This window comes from Mustela lutreola, chromosome 2 (assembly GCF_030435805.1).
Source record: "Mustela lutreola isolate mMusLut2 chromosome 2, mMusLut2.pri, whole genome shotgun sequence".
Lineage (NCBI taxonomy): Eukaryota > Metazoa > Chordata > Mammalia > Carnivora > Mustelidae > Mustela > Mustela lutreola.
Window position 1 is genome coordinate 52,081,362 of NC_081291.1, and position 23,732 is coordinate 52,105,093.

Here is a 23,732-nt window from a genome sequence, read left to right on the forward strand (position 1 = left end):
ATAAAAAATGAAAAAAAAATTCACAAAGAAATGGGAGAAAGGAGGAGATAGCACAGGGCTGGCTGTGCATTTTGTGAGCTGATTACAAAAATGAAATATTTTACTTACTGGGTACTAACCCATCTTGGAGGAGCATGGATACAGAACCCAGGCTTCTGAACCCTGCCTATCTTCCAGGATGTTTCCAGGGAGGTAGAGCTAAGAGACCTGGAAGGAAGGTGGGCGGGTGGGACCAGGGTGAGAGCAGGAGCAGCAGGAGGGGTAGTAGGAAGGAGGGGGGATTGTGAAAGCAGGTAAGAGCCTGGGGAACACACTGGTTGACCTCTGCCCTTTGCAGCCAGACTCCATCTGCAATCACAATAGCTTCCAGGAGCCTCTCATAGCCATGATCATGAGAAATCTTGATGTCTGTTTCCAAGGACTTATGACTCCTACTCCCCAGCTTTAATGGGATAGAGTTGTGATCAAGGGCTTATGATCCCTACCTCCCAGCTTTAATACTATAGAATTCACATACACAAAATTTACCTATTTAAAGGGTACTATTTGAGTGGTTTTTAGAATATGTACAAAGTTGTACAACTAACCACTTCCAATCTTAGAACATTTTCATCAGGCAAAAGGAAACCTGTATCAATTAGCAGTCACTCCCCATTCCTTGCCCCCAGGCCCTGGCAACCACTAATCTGTGTTCTGTCTCTGTGGGTTTGCCTATTCTGGACATTTCATAAAACACAGGAACATAAATGTGGTTTTGGGGATTGCCTTCCTTCATTTCCTGTGTTTCAGGGGTCACCCCTGTTGTAGGCTGTATCTGTACTTCATTCTTTTTTATTGCTGTAAAACAGTCCACTGTGTGTTCGTACCATATTGCATTTATTTATTGATTGATCTATTTATTTGGGGTATTGGGATCATTTCCACTTTGTAGCTATTACGAATAATGTGGCTATGAACATTCATGTGTGAGTTTTCTTTTTCCTTTTTTTTTTTTTTTTAAGATTTTATTTATTTATTTGACAGAGAGTGAGCACAAGTAGGGGAAGCAGGAGGCAGAGGGAGAGGGAGAAGTAGGCTCCAAGGACCCTGGGATCATGACCTGAATCAAGGACAGAAACTTAATGACTGAGCCACTCAGGTACCCCCAGGTATGAATTTTCATGTGGATGTGTTCCCATTTCTCTTGGGTGTATTTAGGAGTAGAATTCCCGAGTCATATGGAATCCTTATGTTTAAGCTTTGAAGGAACTGCCAGACTATTATCCCAAGGGGCTAAACCACTATGAGTCCTTTGATAGATGGGGAGACTAAGGCCCAGAGAAAGCTATACACAACCCTGAGTTAGTGCAAGAGAGCAGGAGCCAAGCATGTAAATGGCCACAGTCCCACCCCACTCTCACCCTGCTGCGCCCCACCCACTTTACCCTTTCCATTCCTTGCCCACCAACAGCAAATCCCTTCGCACCAGTCCCTCCCAAAGGCTCCCTGCTACCACGTCAGGATCAGGTTCACCTCTGAGGGATGACTTACAAGTTGCCATCTGGCCCTGATGCTGCCTCATCTCATGTTTTTTTAAGCAACTCTACTGAAATCTAGTTCACATACCAGACCAGTCTCCCATTCAAAATGTCTAACCCAACATTCGTCACATTTTTAAAAAAAGATTTTATTTATTGATTTGACAGAGAGAGACACGGTGAGAGAGGGAACACAAGCAGGGAGCAGGCAGAAGGAGAAGCAGGCTTCCCACTGAGCAGGGAGCCCAATGTGGGGCTCTATCCCAGGACCCTGGGATCATGACCTGAGACGAAGGCAGATGCTGAAAGACTGAGCCGCCCAGGAGCCCCTTGCTCATCACATCTTTTTGTTCTCTACCCTCAGGTCCATGTAGACCTTGTTCTGGTTTTGTGAAAATACCATCATCTTTGATTTTGGGCCTTTGCACACAGTCCTCTCTGCCTGGGATAATCTTTCCTTATATATTTCCTTGGTTCTGTATATCTGTCCTTGTGATCCTTCATATCTTGAGATGATACTCCTGCTGGGAAGCCTTCCGTGACCACCCAGGCTGGTCAGATGACCTGCAGGACATTCCCAGAGCCTCTCCCGGGTCACCCTGTCGTGGCATGTGACACAGCAGTCTGAGGTCTTAAGGTCTGGGATTGCAGTATCTGGCAGATGGACAGTAAAGGAGTGAATAGAAAGATCTGAAAATATCTAAAACGACACCAAGCATATTGTAGAAATGCAGTAAATGTTTACAGACTTTATTGCCTACTAGGACAGGGGCAATACCTCCCTTTGGTAACATTCCAGTTTGGGTGATTAATGGGTAAAAATTATTGTTTTCTTGACTGGTACCCCTGCCACTTTGTTCTGGCAGCAAAAGCTGGGTTTGCCTCAAAGGAACTGCCTCCATCCCACCTTTGGTCCTTACAGTTTAAGCGGGGCTAACCACTTCATAGAATTTGCATGTGACCTAAATCAGGCCTATTACCTGACTTACTGGAAAGTTTCAGAAAGGTGTGTTTTCTTTTCACTAGCCAGTGTCTCCTTGGGAAGACAGACTGCCTGAGAATAGGAGGGTTCAGGGGCGCCTGGGTGGCTCAGTTCAGGCAGCCAACTCTTGATTCTGACTCAGGTCATGATTTTGGGGTCCTAGGATTGAGCCTTGCATTGGGCTCTGTGCTAAGCAGGGAGGCTACTGTCTGCCTCTCCTTTTTCCTTCCCCTGCTCACTCATGCTCTCTCTCTAAAATGGATCTTAAGGGCGGAAAAAAGGAATTGAGAAAGCAACTGAGTCCTGATGACATCATTGAGGACCTGGACCCAGCTAAACTTGAAGCCAACTGACCATTTTGGTTATTCAGTTGTTTACATTCCTCTTAAAAATACTGCTTAAGCCAGGTTCAGTTTCTGTCATTTGCAACTGCGGTATTTCTTACAGTTTGTAATCTTCCATGTCGCTCACTTATACATCTGCCTGTCTTATTTGGTCCTTTCAACCAAATAAAAGAATGACATAGGACGTCTGGGTGGCTCAGTGGGTTAAGTCTCTGCCTTCGGCTCAGGTCATGATCTCAGGATCCTGGGATCGAGTCCCGCATTAGGCTCTGTGTTTGGCAGGGAGCCTGCTTCCTCTCTCTCTCTCTGCCTGCCTCTCTGCCTACTTATGATCTCTCTCTGTCAAATAAATAAAAAATAAAAAATAAATTCAAAGAACCACATAGACTTTGCCCCAAGTGCAAGTTTACCTACTCTTCTCAAATCTAAGTCTTCATTATTTTTCAGAGATGTGTCGTACATCTGACTGTCAATATTTAGACTTCCATGCATGGTACCTTCCATACCATGAACAGTAAATGGACATTTCAGGTTGTCTTAAAGACGCCTGGCCCAAGTTGAACTCCAGGAAACACACACTTAAGTGCTGTATGCTGAACTTGTGCACTGATTCTGGGAAAAGCCTGATAAAACAAACTTGGATTTTCCCTTTGATTGGCTGCTGCCAAGGACATGTGCATTTACCATCAACATCATGGCTGAGAAAAAGCTCATGTTTTATCCACCCAACTTTTCTACAGGGAAAAAGACAAAGTTTGTGTGAGTGAAGAGGCAAAATGAAATGCTCTGAGACACCTCATGGGAAGGAGGGTGACGTCACTCAATCATCAATTACTGCTTGTATGCCCATCCAACCAATATTTTTTGGCATATACCATACCACTCCCCACTTAAGTCAGGGTCCAGCAAATTGTGGACATTTTAATCTGTGGGTCTTCGCTAGTTCTGTCTGTCTGCTTGGAATGCCCTTCTACACTGCATAACTCTTCGGTGACCCAGGTCAAAGGTTAGCTCCCCTGTGAAACCTTGCTTCTTTAATATTTTGTTTAAGCAGCTATTTTAAATATCTTTTTTTAAATTTTTATTTATTTTTTATACAGAATCTCACAGCAAGAAAGGGAACACAAGCAGAGGGAATGGGAGAGGGAGAAACAGGCCTCCTGCAGAGCAGGGAGCCTGATGCGGGGCTTGATCCCAGGATCCTGGGATCATGACCTGAGCTGAAGGCAGACTCCTAACACCTGAGCCACCCAGATGTCCCTAAATTTTTAAAGGTCAGGCTTTCTTAGTGTGAGTCTGTAGGTCACTATGACTAGGCTTTGGAGTTCTATCGACACCCCTGTGTTACATGGAAACTTTTTGTGTCTATTCCCATGTGCAGTACTCTGGAGGGAAAGGTCAGAGCTTCCACTGGAGTCCCAATGAGGCTCCGTGATCCAAAAAAGGGTTCAGAACCACCAATTTCTAATGACATCTAGGGATGTCATAATTTTTTATGTCTCTCTAATGAGTTCCTTGAGGGCAAGGGTCACTTTTTTTTTTTTTTTTTTTTAAGATTTTATTTATGAGAGAGAAAGAGAGCGTGCACACGTGAACCGGGGGAGGGGCAGAGAGGGAGGGAGAAGCAGACTTCCCAATGAGCAGGGAGCCTGACACAGGACTTCATCCAAGGACCCTGGGACCATGACCTGAGCCCAAGGCAGACGCTTAACCAACTGAGCCTCTTAGGCACCCCACATCTTTTTCATCTTTGACTCTTGAGCACTGATCCATAAGACACTTATAACTGTGGCACAAGGCTGTTAGTGACCCACAGAGGCAACATTTTATAGGCAGAGAAAACAGGATGTTTTAATTGGTAGAGTCAAGAGTTGTTTGTTCTTGATTACAGTGTTCAACATGCAAATTACATTCACCTTTTGGTACAGAAATGGCACCCTGACACTTCCCTGGGACAATCAATCCAGACAGAATGATTCCTGGGCCAACCTTAACTACATGTCTGCCAGCAATCGCACCTTCTCCCTTCTTACAGCAATATGCTAACTCTCTTATCCAGAAAAATTGGGAAATGAGGTCCTTCATTCAACAGAGAAGCCATATTTGGTACAGCACTATTGATGTCAATGGATTTGATACATCCTGAACTCCAGCTCAAGACCTCAGATTATGTAACCTATCTCTGATGATCCCAAAGGCACTTGAGAATCCGGCAGTGTCTCAGTGTTGCCGATTTTCACCGGACAGTGTTAAGAGATAGAAGGCTGGCTAAGTCTGTCCTAGCCCTGGGTATTCACTCTGAAAAGAGCTGATTTGAATCAGATTTTGACCCATTTGCTCTTTATGTCACTCTGTAGGCTCAAAATGAACAACACAGGGAGCTTTCACTTTGCTCATCCGTAACTGCTAAATTTTCAGTAAGGAAAATGTATTATTTGTTAAAGAAAGTTGTACAAATACTAACAAAAAATTAAAGGTGAAACACAAAGTATTTGGATCCCAAGAAAACAGGCGTTCACTGTGGTTAGAAGTCAGGCTGACTGCACTTAATAATTAGGTATAATTGACAATGCTTTTTCCAAAGACTGAATTTTTGCTAAGTTTTATATATTATAACTAGCTTGAGTATTCCCCCTTTCTTTGACTTTCATTATCAGAGTCACGAGAAGGAAAATGTAAAACATTTTAAAAATAGCTGCTTCTGGGTAAGTCATCTAGCACACACTCCCCAGATCTTCTCTAGTTTCAGACATATAAGGGAACCTGGCTCAGATAAGAACAATTCTTGCTGAACACCTGCCAGCTCATGCATCCTTCTTTTTATTCTGAGAGGGTCCAGCTCAAATCAAAGTTATAAAGTTAACTACTGCTCTGAGTTCTGACACAGCAAATCCCTGTGTGGTCTTCAAAAAATCGAGGTCTGTAATTCCTTCTTAAACATGCCTTCAAAGTGGAGGTCTTTGGCCATGAGCTCCTCTTCGACATCATCTAGTGCCCACTGGTGATCCGTCAGCTCCAAAGCTTCCCACTCTGTCTGCAAAGGAAGAGAACACCAGGGAAGAGGAGGGCTGTTACTAAGAGCAGTGCTGTTGTGGGAACACTGATTCTAGCCAGCAGCTGGATTAAGCTATTTATATGTATAAACTCATTTCATCCTATGAGGTAGGTACTGCCACCTGCCCTGAACACCCCCACGCTTGATCTGCAGGCAAAGAGATCAAGGTTAAAAAAGGTAAAATAGGGGCGCCTGGGTGGCACAGTGGTTTGGGCTGCTGCCTTCGGCTCGGGTCATGATCTCACGGTCCTGGGATCGAGCCCCACGTCGGGCTTTCTGCTCCGCAGGAAGCCTGCTTCCCTCTCTCTCTCTCTCTCTCTCTGCCTGCCTCTTTGCCTACTTGTGATCTCTGTCTGTCAATTAAATAAATAAAATCTTTAAAAAAACAAAACAAAAAAACAAAAAAAAGGTAAAATAATCTGTCTGAGGTCACTAGAGCTAGTAACCAATTACATTTCTCAAACAGTCTATAAATGCTGACTACTTTTGCCTTTAATTTTCAGGTTTAAAAAAATGCTTTAGGAAATATAATATGCAATACAAATGTTAGCTCATGGCTTTTTTTAAAAAAAGATTTTTATTTAAATTCTAGTTAAGGGATGCCTGGGTGGCTCAGTTGGTTGGACGACTGCTTTCGGCTCAGGTCATGATCCCGGAGTCCCAGGATCGAATCCCACATCGGGCTCCCAGCTCCATGGGGAGTCTGCTTCTCCCTCTGACCTTCTCTGCGCTCATGCTCTCTCTCACTGTCTCTCTCTCTCAAATAAATAAATAAAATCTTTAAAAAAAAAAAAATAAATTCTAGTTAACATACAGTACAATATTGGTTTTAGGAAAAGTCAGTGATTCATCACTTACATACTACCCAGTGCTCACCAAGACACATGTCCCCCTTAATACCATCACCTATCTAGCCCATTTCCTCACTCACCTCCCTCCATCAACCCTGTTTGTTTTCTATCATTAAGAGTCTCTCATGGTTTGCATACCTCTCTCTCTTACCCCACATATGTTCATCTATTTTGTTTCTTAAATTCTACATGAGTGCAATCATATGGTATCTTTCTCTGACCGACTTCATGTAGCATGATACATTCTAGCTCCACCCACATTGTGGCAAATGGCAAGATTTCATTATTTGATGGCTGAGTAATATTCCAGTGTGTGGTACACACACATCTTCTTTATCTGTTCATCTCTTTTTTTTTTTTTTAAGATTTTATTTATTTATTTGAGACAGAGAGAGAACAGGAGCGGGGGGTGGGGGGCAGAGGAAGAGGAAGAGCAAGAATCAGACTCCTCATTGAGCAAGGAGCCTGTGTGGGGCTCAATTCCAGGACCCTGGGATCATGACCTGAGCCAAAGGCAGACGCTTAACTAACTGAGCCACCCAGGTGCCCCTCTGAACATACTTGTGTAAGTTTTTGTGTGGACATAGGTTTCCAATTCCCTTGGCTATTTACCTAAGTGCAGATTGGTGGTCATATGGTAATTACGTCTAACTTTTTCAGGATTGGCTAAAAACTGCTTTCCTAAGTGGCTGCACCATGACCAGCAATAGGATAATTCCAATTTCTTCACATCCTTGTTTACAACTGTTAGTGTCCATCTTTTTTATTATAGTCATCGAGTGAGTCACTGTGGCTTTGATTTGCATTTCTCCCATGGCTAACAATGCTGAGCATGCTTTCATGAACTTACTGGGTATTTGTATATCTTCTGTGGAGAAATGTTTACTCAAAACTTTTGCCCACTTTTAACTGGAATGTCTTACTATGGCTGAGTTCTGAGAGTTCTTTATTCTGAATACTAGACCCTTACTTAAGATAATTAAATAATAAACCTTATTTAAGATCAATTGACTTTCAACACAGGTGCCTAGACAGTTCACTGGGGAAAAGAATAGTCTTACCACTGACTGGGTACAGAGTTTCTTCTTCAAGGGATGAAAAATTTTGGAAATACATAGTCTTGATGGTTGCACAGCATTGTGAATGTAATTAATGCCATTGAATTGTATATTTACAAAGGTTAAAAGTGGCAAATTTTATGTTACCTATTTTACCACAATAAAGAAAAAGAAGAGGGGCGCCTGGTTGGCTCAGAGGGTTAAAGCCTCTGCCTTCAGCTCAGATCATGATCGCAGGGTCCTGGGATCGAGCCCACATCATGATCTCAGGGTCCTGGGATCGAGCCCTGCATCGGGCTCTCTGCTCAGCGGGGAGCCTGCTTCCCTTCCTCTCTCTCTGCCTACTTGTGATCTCTGTCTGTCAAATAAATAAATAAATAAATAAATAATTTAAAAAAAAGACACTTTAAATGGTTTAACAGGTAAAACTATAAAACCCTTAGAAGAAAACATAGGTGTAAAATGTTTGACACTGGATAATTTATTTAAATTAAGATACCGTTTGCAAACATGTTCTCTAATACTGTCTTTTCATTTTCTTGATGGTGTCCTTTGAAGTATGAAAGTTTTTTTTTTAAGATTTTATTTATTTGACACAGAGAGAGAGAGAGACAGAGAGACAGGGAATATAAGCAAGGAGAGTGGGAGAGGGAGTAGGCCTCCTGCTGAGCAGGGAGCCTGATGTGGGGCTCAATCCCAGGACCCAGGATTATGACCCGAGCATAGGGGTTGTTAGGCAGATGCCTAACAACTGAACCACTCAGGCACTCCAAAAGTTTTCATTTTTACAAAGTTCCATTTATCTGTTTTTCCTTTTGTTGCTTGTACATTTTTTAAAAGATTTTATTAATTTATAAAAATAAATAAATAAATAAATAAATGGATAAATAAATTTTTAAATGTATGGGTTTATTCTGACCTCCTCAATTCTATTGCATTGATCTGTAGATCTGTCCTTACGCCAGTACCACACAGTCTTGATCACTGTAGCTCTGAAGTAGGTTTTAAATCGGAAGTGTGAGTCTTCCAACTTTATTCATATTAAACTCTAATTGGGCTATTCTGGGTCTCTCGCATTTCCATATGATATTCAGGATCAGCCTGTCAATTTCTATAAGAAAGGTATGTGGAATTTTGAAAGGGACTGTATTGAATCTGTACAGAATTTTGGGAGTATTGCCATCTTGACAATATTAAGTCTTTTAATCGATGAACATGGATGTCTTTCCATTCATTCAGGTCTTACTTTAATTTCTTTCAGCAATGCTTTATAATTTCCTTGTAAAAGTCTCATCTTTCTTTTGTTAAATTTATTTCCAAGTATTTTACTCTTTTTGATACTTTTTTTTAAGATTTTATTTATTTATTTGAGAGACAGAGATCACAAGTGGGCAGAGAGGCAGACAGAGAGGAGGGAGCAGGCTCCCTGCTGAGCAGAGAGCCAGATGTGGGGTTCGATCCCAGGACCCTGGGATCATGACCTGAGCCAAAGGCAGAGGCTTTAACCCACTGAGCCACCCAGGGGCCCCTTGATACTACTTTAAATGGAATTTTTTTCTTAATTTCATTTTCAGATTCTTTATTGCCAGTGTATAGAAATACAACTGATTTTGCATCTTTACCATTCATCATCTAAAAGATGTTCTAAAAAAAGTCCTTGCTGGACTTGTTTCCTTGTGGGTTGCTTACAATATTCTGTATATAAGACCATGTCATTTGCAAACAGAGATAATTTCCTTCTTCCTTTCTAATGTAAATGCCTTTTATTTCTTCTTGCCTAATGGCCCCGGCTAATCATCCAGCACAAGGTTCAACAGAAGTGGCAAGGGTGGACATTCTTGTCTTGTTCCTAATCTTAGGGGGAAAGCTGTTAGTGTTCCACCACTGAGTATGATGTTAGCTGTAGGTTTATCATAGAGGCTTTCCATCAAGCTGAGCAAATTCCCTTCTGTTTCTAGGTTTTATCATGAAAAATTAGTGAGGTTTTGCTGTACAAAAATTATGCTGGATTTTACATAGTGCAGGATCATTTCATGAAAAGCCTTTAAGTATTGATATTTTTTAAAAATGAAATTTATATCTGATGTCCACAGGGTCCTAAATAGTTCAGAGTATTCTAAATGTTTACTTGGTGTCTCTGAATGGACTCAATTTACAGCTTCATTTACAGTGTGGCTTAAATTTGAGTGAGCATTTAAAAGCTAGTAAAAGTACCAAGAATCTCCAATTTATTTACAGCTGACTCTGTCTCAGGAATAGGAAAGAAATATGTAAACACAAATTCATTTGTGTTCAATTTAAATGATGGAACCAACCAAATGACACTCCCTTCAAGGAACCCAATGTTAAAGTAACTGTCCACTAATGTCTTTCAGAGCATTAGCAAAGCTATGGAAGGTGTGAGCATACCTTGAAAGCTTTGTTGGTGTCTGCAGGCATGGCCATGGCTGCTCCCGTCATCTGCTCCTGCATCATCCGTGACTGGTCCGCGGCTGCAGTGTAAGGCACACGGATGTGAGTGCCAGGGCTCAGCAAGCACCCAGCGCCTTCTCAGAAGAACGGTCCTCACACAACACTGACAGGTGCTCAGGAGGGATGAGAGCCCCGTAGGACAGATTCACTGACTGGCCCTCCCACACACTGACTATGTGACCTAGGGAAAGTCACTTTACATCACCTGAAAAATGGGCCTGATAATAACAGAAAGTAACTGAAGGAAGTGCTAAACTTGATTTCATGTGTAAACAATCACTACAGCCACCGGTTATGGAGCAACTATTTTATGCCAGGCACTTTACGAAGTGCTTTACATATTCTGCCTCATTCACTCCTTACAACAAACTCTGAATTTAATTATTAAGGTCTCTATTTTACAAATGAGCATACAATGAAAGTGGTTAAGTCACTTGCCCAAGGTCCCAACCATTAAATGAGAGAGCCAGGATTGGTCCTGGCAAGAACTCTAGTCAATGAACTGACTGGTCAAACCAGGCCTTCTTTCAGCTTCAGTTTACAGGCTTACACTACTGGTACTGGATTCCTCACATGAGGCTTTCATACCTTGGGGAACTAAATATTGTCCCCATGATTTCCAGGGAGAATTCAGATCTACAGTTGATCCTGGAATTTTATTTTTTTCTTTAAGATTTTAAGTAATCTCCATACCTAGCATGGGGCTTGAACTTACAACCCTGAGATCAAGGGTTGCATGCTCCATCAACGGAACCAGTCATATGCTCTAACCCTGGAATCTGTAAGAGTCTAGCAGAATACCTCAAAAATTTATGAAGTTTAAGGAGTGAAGCATTGTATTTGACTATGCTAACAAATAGAACAGACTGCATGAGTTTTCTGGCCTTGGCATGGATGACTGTCTATCAAAGTATTTGCTTATTAAACCCAATATGCTTCTTACCATTATCTTGGCCCAGAATCAGAGAGTAAATGCTCCGAAGCCCAAAGACATTGAGGAAGTACCAGGATGCAGAACTCACCCTAGGAAAAGCAAAAGTGAAACAACACAGGTAGTTATTTTAGAATTTACAGAATTCATAATTTTCTATCACCCAAAGAATATATAAAAGAATCACTTGGGGTAAGGTTAAAAATTGTCATAATCCACCCATGGCATTTTGAGTGGAGTTTCAATGAGAAAAATCAAAAATCTATTCCAGTGAAGAATGCAAATCAGATATTCTGTTCTTTAAGGGACATTGGTTTTAGCTTTTGGTTTGTGTTTTTATAAAGGAAAGAAAGTTCTTACCAGGATGCATCTAATGTGAGTAGTTCAATTCCCTGTTGCAGCATTGGCTTAAAACGGAGAGTCAGTGGAAATGGGACCTTGGCTACAGAAAAGAGAGAGAAAGTTCACAATCTTTTCTTGCTGTTTTTAGAACAGTTTAAGCATGAATGCACGTAATCCTTCCATGAGGTGGAAACTCTGTACCATACACAGTTTGAAATGATTTCTACCAGGAAATTTGTTTCAATTTCTGAAAAAAATAAGGCAAATATCATTCTATTTATAGTTCCTTCAACACAGCTTCTCTATTGCTTAAGAAGCAGGGACTCTGGGGATGCCTGGGTGGCTCAGTTAGTTAAGCCCCTGCCTTCAGTTCAGGTCATGATCCCAGGGTCCTGGGACTAAGTCTCTGCCTGCCACTCTGCCTGCTTGTGCTTTCTTTCTCTCTGACAAATAAATAAATGAAATCTTAAAAAAAAAAAAGAAGCAGGGACTCTGAGTTGTGACCTAAAACCCAAAATAGAATATATACACATAGAGAACTACATTCCTGAGAAATGAAATTGATTTAAAACAAATTATAAGTAGATAAACGACTCACTTCAATACTTAGGACATGAAGTCAAAATAGAAACATGCTTCCCTTCATCCTACTTAACAAGAATTAATTTTGGATACGAATGAGCAAGCCATTCACTTAAGTTCCTATTGGTAAAAAACATCCACATCATGAACTAATGATGAGTTTGGGATAAGAGCCATAAAGTCACAGCATATGAAATTTTTTTTCAAAGAATGTGATTAGTTTCCAGGACACCTGGGTGGCTCAGTCAGTTAAGCATCTGCCTTTGGTCAGGTCAAGATCTCAGGGTCCTGGAACTGAGCCCCAAGTTGGTCTTCCTGCTCAGTGGTGAGTCTGCTTCTCTTTCTCCCTCTCCCTCTGACCTTTCCCCTGCTCATGCTTGCTTTCTCATGCTCTCCCTCCCTCAAATAAATACAAACTTTAAAAAAAAAAAAAGAATATGGCTAATTTCCAATAGAGAATATGGGACTCATTATATTAGTGTCTAAGCAGCACTTGGATTTCTCTGAACAGGGACATGGGAAAGGATCATCGCTAAATGAACCTGAAGTCTTCTGGGTCTGTAACTTACTTGTGACAAAGCCTGAGAACGTCATGTTGATCCATCCACCAATAAGAATCATAGGGAGCACATTTGTTACATTGCCTTTCATCATGTCTGTGAGCATAGTGGGATCTATGACAAAAACAAGAGACGACAGCATTTTACCACTGTTGGCAGGGACTTCTCCCTGATTTTCTGTAAATTTTTAATTTATATGATAATTAAACTAATACAAGTTCACTGTAAAAAATTCAAATGACATGGAAACATAGGATTAGACAGCTTCTCTGAGCCCACTCTCTGAATACTTTTAATTCTTTGTTGCATATTCTTCCATCTTTATACATACATATATAAATTTACACACATAAGTATGTATTTACATGCATTTATATATACAAGTTTCCATATGTATACAATAAACAGATATTATGCTTACTAATCTGCTTCTTAATTTTAAAAAAGTAAATATATTGTAGATGGTATTTTCACATTGGTTTAATATCCCTCTCTCACTATTTTCAGTGTGTGCATAAGAGTCTACTACGTGGTCACACTTACTACTTCTGGATGGACCTATAGATTGTTTCTATTTTTTTTTTTTTTTTTTTTTTGCCAATTAAACACTGCTGCCAACAACTACCTAGTATATAATCTGCATGTGATGTGTTTCTGTAAGAGAAATTCTTAGAAGAATTCTTAGAATTTCTAGGTCAAGGGGTTTGAACATTTAAAATGAACATGGGGCACCTGGGTGGCTCAGTGGTTTAAGCCTCAGTCTTCAGTTCAGGTCATGATCTCAGGGTCCTGGGATAGAGCCCCGTATCTCGCTCTCTACTCAACAGGGAGCCTGCTTCCTCCCTCTCTCTGCCTGCCTCTCTTGCCTACTTGTGATTCTCTCTCTGTCAAATAAATGAATATAATATTTTAAAAATAAATAAATAAAATGAACAAATACCATCAGATTGTCCTTCAACAGTAGCAGGAGGGCCTAACTTCCTATGACTTTGACAGTAGTAGCTTTGTGAAGCTTTCAATCTTCATCAGTTTAATGGTCTAAAAAGGACATCTTGGGGGCGCCTGGGTCTAATATCCAGGCATCCAACTCTAGATTTTGGCTCAGGTCATAATCAGGTCGTGTATTTGTGCCCTACAGGCTTTGTGCTCTGCAGGAAGTCAGCTTGAGATTCTCTCTCTCTGGCTCCCTCTGCTTCTACCCCCCAACCCCCACTGGGTGCAGACACATCTCTCTCAAATAAATAATAAATCTTTAGAAAAACTAAAAAGGACATCTTGTTCTAATTTGCATTTTGTGGATTTAGTGAAGTCAAGTATCTCTTCATACATAAATTGGTCTTTTGTTTCTTGTGGGCTTTCTAAAAGACTTACTAAAATCAATTGTAGTACCTTCTGTCTGAGTTTCTTACTTAGAGAAATGGGTATTAAAATGAGAGGACAGCCAACACAGAAGAATAGATTATTTTGTTTTACTTTAAAAGTGCTATGTTTTTTCACATGACTAAGGTCAGCAGAAGTAAGAAATCCATTACAGCAAAAATTGTATGGTGGGCCAAGCAATCATGACTGACAAAGAAATGGCTGGGCTGGGAAGTGGTTAAGAGCTCCTCCTCTTTCAGACAGAAGCTGGGTGGCCATCTGTCAATAAGGGGATCCCGACACTGGCTGGGAGATGGGACTAGGATGCTTTACCAACTGTGCTCTGCAGAGCCCTGGGTCCTGAGGAACAGCAAGGGAAGAGACTCAGGGATAATGGCTCTAGTTTTCTCATTCCCCAGCCAGCGGCTCTTTTTTTTTTTTTTTTTTAAATCCACCTTATACATTGGCATTCCCAGGTGATTTATTTAGGAAAAAAAAAAAAAAAGAGAGAGAGAGAGAGAGCTCCACTTATGTAGATCCCTGTATTAGATGATCTCTAAGCCCCTTAGATTTCTATCCCATACAATTTAACATTTAAATAAATCACATTCTCTTCCTGCCCTCCCCCAACTCATGTTAAGAATCTTATTTAAAGAGGACAGAAGGGAGTAAACATACCAGTCATAGGAGAAGGAGGCACTACCTTCCTTTTAGTTTTTTTGAAAAATCCATCCTCTGGGTTGTTGAAGTAATATTTTCGTGTCAAGAAAGACTAGTAGAAAAGAGAGCTTTTTAAGTCTTAAAACTGTGACATAGGAAACTGCCAAATTATTCCCCAGAGGTTTAGTCAGAAGGCCCTTGGAATAGGCTGTTACACTCAGAGCTGGCCACCTACTTGGCAGCCAACCTGACACTTTAGCTGAGTCACATTTAAAAATAATTTCCTAAGAAGGGTGAGGTCACAATGACAGCAGACACCACTAGGCCACAGCTTAATTACAGATTTGCCAAACTTCAGCTTTCCCCAAAGAGTCCCCTTATTAAACATTCAGACATCTACTGCCCTCAATAGTGAATCATGGAACTTTAAAAAAAAAGAGAAATGAGTACCTGTTTGGGAATGTATTTTCCATTTTCCCTGAGGACTCTGCTCCGAATTAGGACCTGACTGAAAAATACAACCAAGATAATGAGATTTTTAAAAGCGAAACACTAGAAGAAAATGAAGAATAAGAGTAGAAGACCTATTTAAACACAAGAGAGAGCCTATTTGGCAACAGTCCTGTGGGGACACTTTTCAAAATACAAGTGTCCTTAAAACCAATATAATATATTTAACCCAACAATCAGGTCTTCAAAAAAGTATTTTTCAGAAGTCACTGTGTTTATGAACAAAAGATTTCTGAGGAAGGCACATTTGGAACATCACACTCAGCTTTTTCTTATTGTATAAGAAGCTAAGAAGGAATTTTCTCTGAGTGAAAAGAGTTAAGCACTGGATACTCCTCAGGAGATCTGGGGGCGGGAGGAGGGAGGGTGAGGACAAAAGAAAACTTTTAAAACCCCACAGAGAAATGAGTACAGGATTTGACAGGATTGATCCCCAGTAGACAACAAATAGAAATTCCAGCAGGATTCAGACCGTTAGTAAACTCTCAATAAACATTTACTGAGTTAATAAATTATTTGGTGATATCTGACTATAACTGATTATTAAACAGTGTGTGATACAAGTGGGTGGTGCAAAGACACAGATGCCAAAGAGGACAGAGATCAAAATACTAATGTTTGCTAGGTTTTCAAAAGTTGTTTTAATGGGGGAAAACCCTCTTAAGTTAATGGAAATCCTTCTTGGAAAGTGAAAAAAAAAAAAAAAAGGACAGACAGAAATAAACAACATGCAAATTATGCTTGGTTTTGTCTCTACTCCTCAGTATAAACCACCTGCTCTAATCAGGGTCTCCTTGTCACCTTACACACATTCTAGACTCTCCATGTGCTGGGAATGCTCTAGTACCCCACTTCTTCACTAGTTCTACCCCATCATATCATAATACCTTCTTCAAGCCCCACCCTCTCTAAGAAACTCTGCCTGGTGCTCTCATGGAATTCTCTCTGGTCTTCCTCCTCTTGACCTCGTTGTACTGTACAGTTGACTGCTCTCAACACAGACTTAGAGGTGACATGTAATATGTTCTGTCCCCGGGAGCTAGTCTAAAGCTACTCCAGGTGTGGCCTGTGTACCAGTGCTGGCCTGTGATGAGGCTAAGTGTAGACATTCAAAGTAAGGGTTTAGGACCATTTATAATAATTTGGTATTTCCACAATATCCAAATAAATATGTACTAAAATAGTTTACAAAAGCATCGGTCTATGATAGATTGGAAATTAAAAAAACAAAACAAAAAACAGGTCCTTCATCACTGATGGTTTAGGCAGCATTGGGTCTAGAGTAACAGATAAAAACTTAAACTCTCTAGAGTTGAACAGATGGGTTCAAATCCTGGCTCTGCCACTTAGCTATGTGATCGTGGGTAAGTCATTTAAATTTCCCATGCCTCCTTTCATATTATGCACAATAGCAGATTTATTCTCATTGGGCAAATACTTCTTGAACTTCTGAATGCCATGTACTATTAGGTGACATGAACAACTGATCAAAAAGCAAGTATCTCAGGGCGCTTGGGTGGCTCAGTCAGTTAAGCAGCCGACTCCTGATTTCGGCTTAGGTCATGATCTCAGGATCCTGGGATCAGGTCCTTTGTCATGCTCCGCATTTGAGGGCAGTCTGCTTGAGGAGTCTCTCTCTCCTTCTCCCTCTCTTCCTCCCCCCGCTCTCTCTCTCAAATAAATAATTTTTTTAAAGATTTTATTTATTTATTTGACAGAAAGAGAGAGAGACAGTGTAAGAGGGAACAGAAGCAGGGGGTATGGGAGAGAAAAAGCAGGCTTTCCGCTGAACAGGGATCCTGATAAGGGGCTCAATCCCAGGACCCTGGGATCATGATCTGAGCCAAAGGCAGACGACTAACAACTGAGCCACCCAGGTGCCCTTTAAATAAATAAATTTTACCAAAAAGGAGCGGGGGCAAATATCTTATGAAAGTTAACGTCTAGTGGGAGATAAAGACATTGATTAAATAACCATAGGAATAAATGTTAAATTCACCTGTTATGTCCTAGGAAGGAGAGATGGATGGTATGGTGGGAGTATATAATATGGGGATTTGACCAAGTCTAGGAAGTTAAGGTCTGGGAAAAAGCTTTGATGATGATGCATGACTGCGTTGGAATCTTAGGACAACTAGAGATTACCTTGGCAAAGTGCTGGAGGGAACAGCATGGGCAAAAGCCCTGCAGCAGGCATAAAGACTATGTCTCTGAGGACCTGAGAAAAGGCCACATGGCTAGAAGAAAGAGAACTACAGAAAACATAGTGAAAATGAGACTTGAGAGATGTGCAAGAGACATACTATATAAGGCCACATGCATCCCAGTATATTTTTTTAAATTGTGGTAAAAAATACGTAACATAAAACTTACCACTGTAATCCTATTTAAACACACAATTCAGTAGTATATATACATATACAGACACAATGAAATATTAGCCACCAGAAAGGAGATCCTGCCATCTGCAACAACATGGTGGAAACTTGAGGGCATTATGCTAAATAAAATTAGCCCAGAGAAAGACAAACACTGTATGATCTCATTTATATTTGGGAATCTTAAAAAAATATCAAACTCATAGAAACAGAAATTAAAATGGTGGTTACTGGGGGATGAAGGAGATGGGGAGATGCCGGCCAAAAGGCAGTTATAAGATGAATAAATTCTGGGGGTTTAACATATAGTTTAGTGACTATAGTCAATAGAACTGTGTAATGTACTTGAAATTTACTGAAAGAGTAGACCTTAAGCATTCTTTAACACTGATTTTTTTTTTTTAAAAGGTAAGTATGAGGTGATGTATATGTTAATTAACTGGACTGTGATAATCAATTCAGAAAAGTATATGTATGTCAAATCATCACATTGTATATTTCATTTAGTTACAAAATGTATTGAAATGTGACACATGCTACAACATGGATGAACCCTGAAAACATTATGCTAAGTAATATAAGACAGGCACAGAGGGACAAATATTATATGATTCCACTTACATTAAGGTACCTAGAGTAGTCAAATTCATAGAAACAAAAAGTAGAATGCTGGTTGCAGGAACTGGGTGGAAAAGAGATGGGGAGTTATTACTTAATATGTTCAGAGTTTGTTTGGGATGATGAAAATACTGCAGAAATGGATGATGGGGATGTTTGCACAACAGTGAGAATGTACTTAATGCCACTGACTTGTACACTTACAAATAGTTAAAAAAAAAAAAAAAAAGAGTCCCATGCCTGGCTGGCTTCATTGGTGGAACATGTGACTCTTGACCTCAGGGTTGTGAGTTCGAACCCCATGTTGGGTGTGGAGAGTACTAAAAAAAAAAAAAAAAAAAAAAAAGCAAAAGGGAAATACTGAGGGTTTTTTAAAAGATTTTTTAAATTTTTTAATACTGAGGATTTAAGCTGAGCTCTTCATATATATAATTTCATTTAATGATTACCACTGCATGTGGCATATATGATTTTTCTTTTGCATGTTTTGTCACTTGGACTGAAACTCCCTGAGGGTAGGTTCTTGGCCTTGTCATATCTTGTATCCTATAGCATATGGTACAGAGCAGGGCACATGGTAGATCATCAATAAAAATTTGGTCACTATAGATAATTCAGGCCTTCTTCAGGCACTGTAATCAACAGAAATTCCCCTACATCTCCTGTATTTTCACTGCTGAGGAATTTTGTAGAACTGGGGTTGAGAACTATGACCTTGAGGCATTTCAACCCTAAATCAAGGCAAGCTTAAATTATCCTATATTTTTTTTCAGATAAATAACAATATTCTTAATAATTAACTGACACACCTCTTTTTTCCCTACATGTCTTGCTTGAGTGCTTTGATCTCTATATGATAAAAATTTCGTATCACTTTTTCCCCTGACATCTACCATAGTTAATCAAGTTTTTTAAATTAATTATTTTTAATTAACATATATTATTTGTTTCAGGGGTACAGGTCTGTGATTCATCAGTCTTACACAATTAACAGCACTCACCATAGCATATACCCTCCCCAATGTCCTGTATATTCTAAACACTCAGTTTCTCTGAGGTCTGCGAATACTATAAGAAATTTTTAATTTTGCATTTCCGTTTCTGTTACTCTTGAAAAATAAGTCCTTATGCTGCTTATAAAGACAAAGCTCTTCTGCACTGATAATTTGCAATTGAAAGACATTTTCTTAATACTTTTTTTTTTAAATTTAGGTAGGCTCCATGTTCACCCTAAGATCAAGACCTAAGCTGAGATCAAGAGTCAGACACTTAACCAACCCAGTCACCCATGCGCCCTGAAAGCTTTAGTTTTTAAAGCTGGTATTTCTCGGGCGCCTGGGTGGCTCAGTGGGTTAAGCCGCTGCCTTCGGCTCAGGTCATGATCTCAGGGTCCTGGGATCGAGTCCCGCATCGGGCTCTCTGCTCAGCAGGGAGCCTGCTTCCTTCTCTCTCTCTCTGCCTGCCTCTCAGTGTACTTGTAATTTCTCTCTGTCAAATAAATAAATAAAATCTTTAAAAAAAAAAATAAATAAAGCTGGTATTTCTCAAATTGGAGTTTAATCATATATTAAAGACCTGAGTTTGTTTTTTTCCTTTCCTAAGAGTCAGTATATTCTTTGAGCTTGAGTACCATTTTTTCCAGACATTCTATCCCCAACTGTGATTTACTATATTTTGTTCATTTTTCTTTCAGTTTTGGTTTAATATATTTTAAAATTTATTAAGTTTAGAGGCACCAAAAGCTTAATAACTTATGAAACCAAAGGTTCCATTTTTATTTAGGCTAATGGAAACTTATACTATATTTAGAGGAAATGTTTTACAACCAGAAAACATATTTTGCCTTGGTTTTGGCAGGTTGAAAACCACATGCTCAGCATTCTATCCAAGTTGACAGGATGACCTGGTGGGGTACTGTCACACCATGTAGAAACTGGCATGATCCAGACATCTCACATAAAGGAACAATAATGACCAGAGAGGTTTGAGTTTTCTCCAAGGCAGTCGTTTTCCATGGAGACTGCCCCCTAGGGGGACTTCTGGAAATCTGTGGAACTTTTTTGATTGTCAAAATGATGGGGTAAAATTAACTGTCATTTGTTAGGGGTAAGAGATGCTAAGTATTCCTCAGTGCTGGAGATAGTTGTGCAATTCAAAGAACCATCTCATGTTTCATACTACTTTTGAATATCTCACTGAATTGCTTTTAATTATGAGCCTCAAACCTAATTCCATCTTTTTCTCCACACAGAAGGAAGAAGTGTTTTTTGGTTTTTTTTGGAAGTGATTTTTATATATATTCAACTTCCAGGTATGCAACCACCAAGTATGTATAAGGAAAACTGCACTTTGTTTTGTTCAGGACTTTATCAAGAGTAGTTCCTCATTTAGTAAAATCAATCCAAAACAGCACTGCCTTCTGTGATATCTAAATTGTGAATACTGTATCAGCCTACAGTTGAACCTGTCCCAAAGAAGGTGATTTTATAGTGAGGTACATGCTTTGACTTGTGCATTACACTTTTGAGGACCATTGTGAACAAGTACTTATGAAATAGAAATTAAATTATTTTTCTTTTATTTCTCCTTTGTCACAACTAGGGCATTACATTGTCGTTTTTATTGAAGTATAGTTGACACATAATGTCACATTAGTTTCAGGTATACAAAATAGTGATCTGACAACTCTTTACATTATGGTGTGCTCATATATGTAGCTACCATATGCCACCATACAACACTACTACAATCTCATTGACTATGCTATACCTTTCATCCACATGATTCATTCTGTAACTGGAAGCCTGTACCTCCCACTCCCCTTCACGCATTTACCCATCCCTCTATCTCTCTCCCCTCTGGCAACCATGAATTTGTTCTCTGTATTTATGGGTCTGTTTCTGCTTTTGTTTGTTTGTTTTGTTTTTTTAGATTCCACATATAAGTGAAATCATATGGTAATTGCCTTTCTCTGTCTTATTATTTCATTTAGCATATAGTAGCTTCTAGGCCCATCTATGTTGTTGCAAACATCATGTTGTTTGTTTGTTAAGTATTATTTTTATTTATAGAGTGCAGGAAGTGTGAATTTCATCTTGGGTTAGAAAAAGGAGCTTTGGGGACGCCTGGGTGGCTCCGTTGGTTAAGTGTCTGCCTTTGGCTTAGGTCACGATGCCAGGACCCTGGGACAGAGTCCTATATCAGGCTCATTGCTCAGTGGGGAGTCTGCTTCTCCCTCTGCCTGCCAATCCCCCGCTTGTGTTTGCTCTCTTTCTCTGACAAATAAATAAATAAAATCCACCCCCCCAAAAAAGGAGCTATGGGTGTGATATCATTCAGAAACATCACTCTGAAATCACATAGTCAACCAAGAGCAGAAAACTGTGGCAGAGAATCTATGACAACAGTAATTGTGGTCAAGAGAATTTAACTTGAATTTAATTTAACTGATCTGAGTTTAAGTACAGGCACAGTATTTGTAAAATTTTGGCTATTTGGGGTAGGCTACTTAATTTTCTCTGGCTTTCTTTTCTTCAACTATAAAAATGGGTTCAGGATTATCTAACTTGGTGTGATTGTGAGGATAAGATGAGAACAATTTATTGGTGTTAATAAATGCTAAACATTTGAGCTCTCTTCACATTGCATCTTTTTATAGCCTTCCTTTCTGTAGAGAACTGACTTCAGGTTATCTCAGGAGGTTGGTTCTCAACAGTTCTGAAACTGATGCTACTGAAAACTAATTGAAGTGGCCTCTACGGTGTAGTGGAAAGAACTCCTGAATTAGGAACCAGAAAATCTGGCCTCAAGTCCAGAATGTCATCATGTGTGACCATGAAACCTCTTAAGCATCAGTTTCTATGAAATGGGACAGCAACATCTATCTCATAAGAGTTGCTTTGAATTTTAAATAAGTTAATGAATGTAAGTGCTTAGCTTAGTGCCTGGCATAGAGTAAGTGCTTAGTAAATATCGGCTTATTATTATTATTCTCAGCCTAACTGGGAAGCATAACCGAGAGATAAAGCAGTGCTTCCTAAACTTCAGTCATTCTCATTCCATGGTTATGACTTTTGTTTTATTCACTAGCACTTGTACTATTAAAAACTTAGTATTTTTTAAAAGATTTTATTTATTTGTCAGAAGAGAGCACAAGAAATGGGAGTATCAGGCAGAGGAAGAAGAAGGCTCCCCGCTGAGCAAGGAGCACAATGCTTAACTCACTCTCACTCCATCCCAGCACCGGGATCATGACCTGAGCCAAAGGCAGACACTTAACCGACTTAGCCATCCAGGTGTCCCAAAAGCTTAATATTTTTTACATATCAACTTTTTCTACTTATGTAAGTTTTAACATAAATCTTTAAGTTGCCAGCCAATGGAAAACCAGTATTAGTTGCCACACTTAACATAAACACAATAAAAACAAAATTAATTAAATCTTGGTAAGATACTGTTGCTTGTTGACAGTTCTGAGCCCGAGGCTTGCTATTTCTTAAAATGGGTTAAGTAAGTGATAGCGAAGTGGTTAAAGACACAGCAACATTTCCCTAAGATGATCTCTGAAAATAATCACAATGATCGGAATTTTTAAAAGATTTTAATATGGTGGGGGCACAAATCTAGATAACTAAAATCATCTCAAGTTACCTCTCTCCACAGATAAATACTGTAATGAAGCACTTGAGAAAGAAGTTGCCTCAAATCCTGAAGGAGAAATGATAATTACAATCCCCCACATCTCTATGGCAATTCCACATTTGCACAGCACTTGGTTACTTAGTATCTCAGCTGACCACCACAGTAGTTTGGTAAAAGGAATAGTGTAAACACACCCACCTTATACATAGTTCATAGATAAGAGGGTTGGCGATTGGCCTAACAATTAAGAGCAACAATATTTTTGAGCACTTAATGGGTCCCAAGTCCTGTGCCAAAGGCTTTGTAGGCTTCATTTAGAATTTAATCCCCAAGCCTGCTCTATGAGGCATCTCCTGTATCCTCATTTTACAAATGACTAAAGTGAAACACAGAGGTAACACAGGCAAGGTGACCCAGCCTTTGGGGCGCGATGTCAACCCGAACAAACTGACAAAACCCCTGTACTTTCTTCCCCAAGGTCACAGGGGAGTGAGGCCGCCGGAGAGGGAAGGCGCTGACCTGTCGGAGACTTGTTCCTGGGTGAGCTTCTTGTCGCTCTGCAATAGGATGGACACGTAGTGGCGGATCATGCCCACAAAGAAGGTGATGATAACGATGGGTAGGACCACCCAAAGGCGGATGTTGGAGTCGAGGAGCAGCTCCGGCCCCGCCATCTTCACAGAGAGCCGGCTCCCACCCGGTGTAACTGAGTTTCTCTCCCCGCGGGGCGCGAAGGCCCCTCTTTGATTTCGCCTGTGGGCCTTGTCACGCCTCTCAGCCTTCCGGGCCCGGAGCCCTACTCCAGCTTTGGCCCTCGCAGACTGCTCCAAGCCCTGCCGCCTGGCCGCCCACTTCCGGCGCGGAAGTTTAGC

At 40.2% G+C, this 23,732-nt stretch overlaps 1 protein-coding gene across 1 annotated transcript; it reads right to left on the minus strand.

Moving 5' to 3' along the window:
* Positions 1-4,667: 4,667 nt before the first annotated feature.
* Positions 4,668-23,721, minus strand: EMC3 (ER membrane protein complex subunit 3). Its single transcript, XM_059161709.1, has 8 exons — positions 23,380-23,721; positions 15,164-15,221; positions 14,732-14,825; positions 12,704-12,808; positions 11,571-11,652; positions 11,223-11,302; positions 10,217-10,299; positions 4,668-5,877 (listed from the first exon to the last, which is right to left on the minus strand). The coding sequence occupies exons 1-8, from the start codon at positions 23,532-23,534 to the stop codon at positions 5,749-5,751; spliced, it is 786 nt and encodes a 261-aa protein (XP_059017692.1). The 5' UTR covers positions 23,535-23,721; the 3' UTR covers positions 4,668-5,748.
* Between the last annotated feature and the right edge of the window lie 11 nt (positions 23,722-23,732).